Source organism: Lipotes vexillifer, unplaced genomic scaffold (assembly GCF_000442215.2).
Source record: "Lipotes vexillifer unplaced genomic scaffold, Lipotes_vexillifer_v1.1 scaffold557, whole genome shotgun sequence".
Taxonomy (NCBI): Eukaryota; Metazoa; Chordata; class Mammalia; order Artiodactyla; family Lipotidae; genus Lipotes; species Lipotes vexillifer.
In genome coordinates this window covers 770,106-774,613 of record NW_006789913.1, presented here as the reverse complement: position 1 = coordinate 774,613, position 4,508 = coordinate 770,106, and the positions used below count along the sequence as shown (strand labels likewise).

The following is a 4,508-nucleotide window of genomic DNA, read 5'->3' as shown; positions in this document are numbered from 1 at the left end:
AAAGAGTGTATAACCTAGTGGCTGAGGTGGAGGTGGGGAGAAGAGTCAGACTGCCTGGGTTCAAATTCTGGCTCTATTCCCTACTATCTGTATAACCTTGGGTAAGTTACTTGACCTCTCTATGATTTCATTTCCTCACTTATAAAACAGGGATAATACCAAGCACACAGGATGGCTGCAAGAATTAAAAAGAATAAAATGTTTGGAATAGTGCCTGCCACACAGTAGGCACTAAAAAATGTCAGTTGCTATTATTGTTGATGTTACTGATGTTATTAATGTCTTGCTAGGCACTGGGTTCCTACTTCAGCTGGATCTCTGTCTTCTTCCCGTTCTCCATCACAGCACTCTGTTTATGTTTTCTTCCACAAAAATTACAAGACACTATATTTATTTATGTATTTATTTTCTATCTCCCCACTAGACTGTAAACTCCATGAGGGCACAGAACATGTCTGTTTTGTTCATCCTTTAATTCCCAACACCAAACACAGTGCCTGGCCCAGAGCAGGCACTCAAATATTTGCTGAATACACAGCACATGAGCTGACACTGTTCAATGTTTGCTGAATAAATTAACCTGGTTAAGGATGATTGTCAAAGCTGAGGTGTGGGTGCAGATGATGTCCTAGCTGCCCCAGGATTAGTGTGACCCTCTGCCCATCCCCCAATATTAGCCTCAGCCAAGCCGCACCCACCTGCCCTTGGCTTCAATCCAGTTCCGGGAACCACGCTCAGATAAAATTAGCATAGCCACCAAGATGGCCAGGCCATTTATAGCCTTGGAGGCAGCAGCAACTAGCTGGGTGGGCAGGCAGGGCTCTGGCCTCCCACTCCATTAGGGGTGGATTGAGAAGCCAACCTGCACTCCATAAACTGCCTAGAGGCCTATCCTCCAAAGCCCAGTTCTAGTTATACTGAGTAGAACCACAGTTCCTGAGTAGAGGTCCTCAACCAACACTGGCAGTCACAACTACAGACTCACGTGGGACCCCTCACACACATTCTGCAGGAAACATTTTGAGTTTCTGGAGGCAATGAGTCCAGAGTCTAAGGGAGGTTCCAAGCATCAATTCCAGGCAGTTTCAGAAGTGCAGGCTTCAGAGCAGCACAGTCAAGCACAGATCTTTACTGAGAAAGTAACTTAGCACAACTGGGTATACAGGCATCAAAGAGCCAGAAGGTGACAGGAATGGCCTCTCCCAATGAGAAGGCCTTCTAGCAGAGCACCTGCCTTCCCTGGAGGGGCAGACCTTTAGGCTAGCCATGTACATCCAACAAGAGAAAAAATGCAATTTTCTGGCCCCTGCAGAAGACCCTCCAGAGGAGAAAAAGACAGCCCTTTTTTGGATCTCTGCTACAGAGTCACCAGAGGCTGCCTAACTAACTCACCAAGAGGAAAGTAACATTCTCTTGGCCTTACCTAGTGCTCCTTTAACAGGGCAGGGCCTGAGAAGGCAGAAGAAGTCTAGGACTTAAGAATCAGAAAACTTGGGACTTCCCTGGTGGTCCAGTGGTTAAGCCTTTGCCTTCCAAAGCAGAGGGTGCGGGTTCAATCCCTGGTCGGGGAGCTAAGATCCCACATGCCTTGCAGCCAAAAAACCAAAACATAAACAGAAGTAATATTGTAACAAATTCAATAAAGACTTTAAATGGTCCACATCAAAAAAATCTTTAGGGGCCTCCCTGGTGGCGCAGTGGTTGGGAGTCCGCCTGCCGGTGCAGGGGATGCGGGTTCGTGCCCCGGTCTGGGAGGATCCCACGTGCCGCGTAGCGGCTAGGCCCGTGAGCCGCGTAGCGGCTGGGCCCGTGAGCCGTGGCCGCTGAGCTTGCGTGTCCGGCAACGGGAGGGGCCACGACAGTGGGAGGCCCACATATCGCAAAAAAAAAAAAAAAAAAAATCTTTAAAAAAAAATCAGAAAACTGAGCATAGGACTCAATTCCTTCAACAATAAAAATGGGGATAATACCACCTGCCCTGCATTCTAATAGAGCAATTGCAAGACTTTGTGGGGAAAACAGCTGTGTAAAATACAAACTTTAGAGAACATACAAATTGACTAGATATGTTGTATCTGATTTAGAAAAGTGGAAGCTTTAAGGGTAAGTAAAACTCCTGTGTTCTGAGGATACAGAGGGACTGGAAAGGCTACAAGAGTTCCTGGCTGTGTAGACAGCTCCCCACCAAATCCTTTAGAAGAGCCCAGTCCATAAGCCCAGTTCACCTCTTTGCAAACATGAGTTCTTATCTGAGTCAAAGTCCCAGACAGGCCCAAGGTGACAACCTACCAGAACAACAGTGCTGGGGCCTCCAGGTTACCACAAACTATATAGTCATTCCCAGCACCTAGGGTCTCTGAGATTTCCTCCCTGGGCTTCAATATTACTGTGACAATAGAAACTAATTTCTGAACTGAGAGGAAGAAAAGACCAAAAGAGAAGCCTAAGTAGTATAATCAACACAGCCAAGCCTCTAAAATATGTTGTGTGGAGGGCTGTCTCCATAAGCTCAAGCCAGGGGCTGGTTACAAGAGATGCTGGAGTGCCTCTTACCTACGGCATGTACAAACACACAAATCTTCCTGACAGCTAGCTAATGCCTAAATTCAAAACTTCATCTCTTTTAGCACTGTGTCTAAAATAAAGAACACTTCCTCCCCCACCAAAAGAAAATTCATTTTATGTCAGGCACTCATATTTTAGGGTGAAAAAGGGACATATTATCAGTTACAAACAGGGACGTCACTGGGACAGCAGAGATGCTCCTCAGGTCTTCTGCACAGTTTGACCTACATCTGCCTTCATAGCCCAATAAGAGCCAAGCTTTGAGCTAGGGTTCAGGGGCCAAGGAGACACTGTATGGAGAAACAGAATTAATATGCAAGAAGGACCTATCTTCAAAGCAACAGCCTAGGTGCCATGCTTGTACATAGGGCAACCCTGGCCTCACTTGGAAGCAAACCCTTGGGGTACCTGCAGTCACACCCAGCCCAGTCAAGGAATTTAAAAGGGGGTTTCCTAAGAAAGGGTCTAGCACCAAAGCCAACCTCTGGATCCATCCATGAAACTTCCTGGCCACCATGATTTATGCTTCCTTTTCCTCCTCGTATCAACAGGTATTCACTGAGGCGTCCCCTCACTTGAGCTTGCCCCGCCGTAGAAAGAACCCAGCTATAAACTCTCCTCATTCTGCATCTCACTACTTTGGGCAGATCACAGTGACCGGGTGAGAGGAACAGGGATAAAAAACTGAATACATTCTAAGCCTTGTGTTAAACAACTGAATTTTAAAAGTGCTCTTTCTTCTGCAACAATACCAGGGCTCCTACTGTTTCACAAGCCTCCATAAATGCATAGGAAAAACCAGGACAGATCAAAAATATTGTACAATTCCTACCCTCATCAGTCAGAAGAAACAGAATAAGTCAACAAGTGGTCCCAGGAATTATATCACGCCCACGTCAACAAAAGGCCATTTAACTCCCTGGTTGTAAATAGGATTCCATCTAAGGAACTGCCTTGATATTTCAAATGGGCACAGCTAGAAGACAGCAGATTACCTAAGGGGAGGGAGAGAATAGGGTCCCCACGCTCACTGGAATAGAAAGGCACACCTCGACACTAAGTTAGAGAGTAATAGAGTGGCCCAGTCCTGACTCTTCCTACCCAACCCAAGTAGCCTCAGCCTCCCCTGTGCTGCCAAGTGCTGAAACTGGCCAAGAGCAACAGACTTATCATCTGCCCAGGGCATCAGTCCAGACAAGTAGTCATGAGAAGGGGTCTTGACTTGCTGATCTGAAAGGCCAAGGTACCCCAAAAGCAAACCTCTTTTCACTGCCAACAAAAGACATCCTGAGGAGGGATGAGGAAAGTTGTTCAAGAGAGACAAAGACATTAGAAGGGAAAGAACTCTTTGGACTACTAAGAACAGGCAGTGCCATGTGTGGGTCTGCCATCAGTCGCAGGTGTAGAAACCTAGGGTTCGACTTCCCCACTTGGGCAACTCAGTTCTTGTCCGTGGCCAAGGCCTTACCTGCTACAGTGGACTCCTCAGAACTGGCCCCCGAGCCGGTTCCCGTCGTCTTCTCGCTGTGGCTTTGGCTGAGGCTCTGGCCGTGATGCAGGAGAAGCCCCCAAAGGAGCCACAGGGCAAGACGGGCACACACATCCATGACTCCAGGTCTCGGTCAACATGCGCCTGATGTAGACACCTCAGGATCCCAGAGGCAAAGCTGGGAGCCCGAGAGTGCAGCTGACGGTCCTGGAACCCCAGGCAAGATGCCCTCGAGGTGCTGCAGCTGTCCAGCCACCCGTAAGTCTGCCTCCTCAGACAGCTAAAGGTCAAGTGCTCCAAGTTTGGGCGCGGGAGGAGGGCCGGCGCCTCGGGTCCAACAGTGGGTCCGCCGGAGCTGCGACGGCCTGAGTACCCGGTCGGCTCGGGCCGCTTCCGGAGAGTTTGGACAGGGTGACCGCGGAGCCGGTGTCAGCTCCGCAGCCGGCTACACCCC

The 4,508-nt window shown here is 48.7% G+C and overlaps 1 protein-coding gene across 3 annotated transcripts in view; it reads right to left on the bottom strand.

The window, feature by feature from the left end:
• The window catches only part of STIM1 (stromal interaction molecule 1), a 195,510-nt gene extending 191,002 nt beyond the window's left edge, over positions 1-4,508 (bottom strand). For all 3 annotated transcript variants that reach the window (XM_007463039.1, XM_007463041.1, XM_007463040.1), the window contains exon 1: positions 4,034-4,508. In XM_007463039.1, coding sequence (XP_007463101.1) covers positions 4,034-4,172 — 139 coding nt within the window. In that variant the 5' untranslated portion in view covers positions 4,173-4,508. The remainder of the gene's footprint in view (positions 1-4,033) is intronic.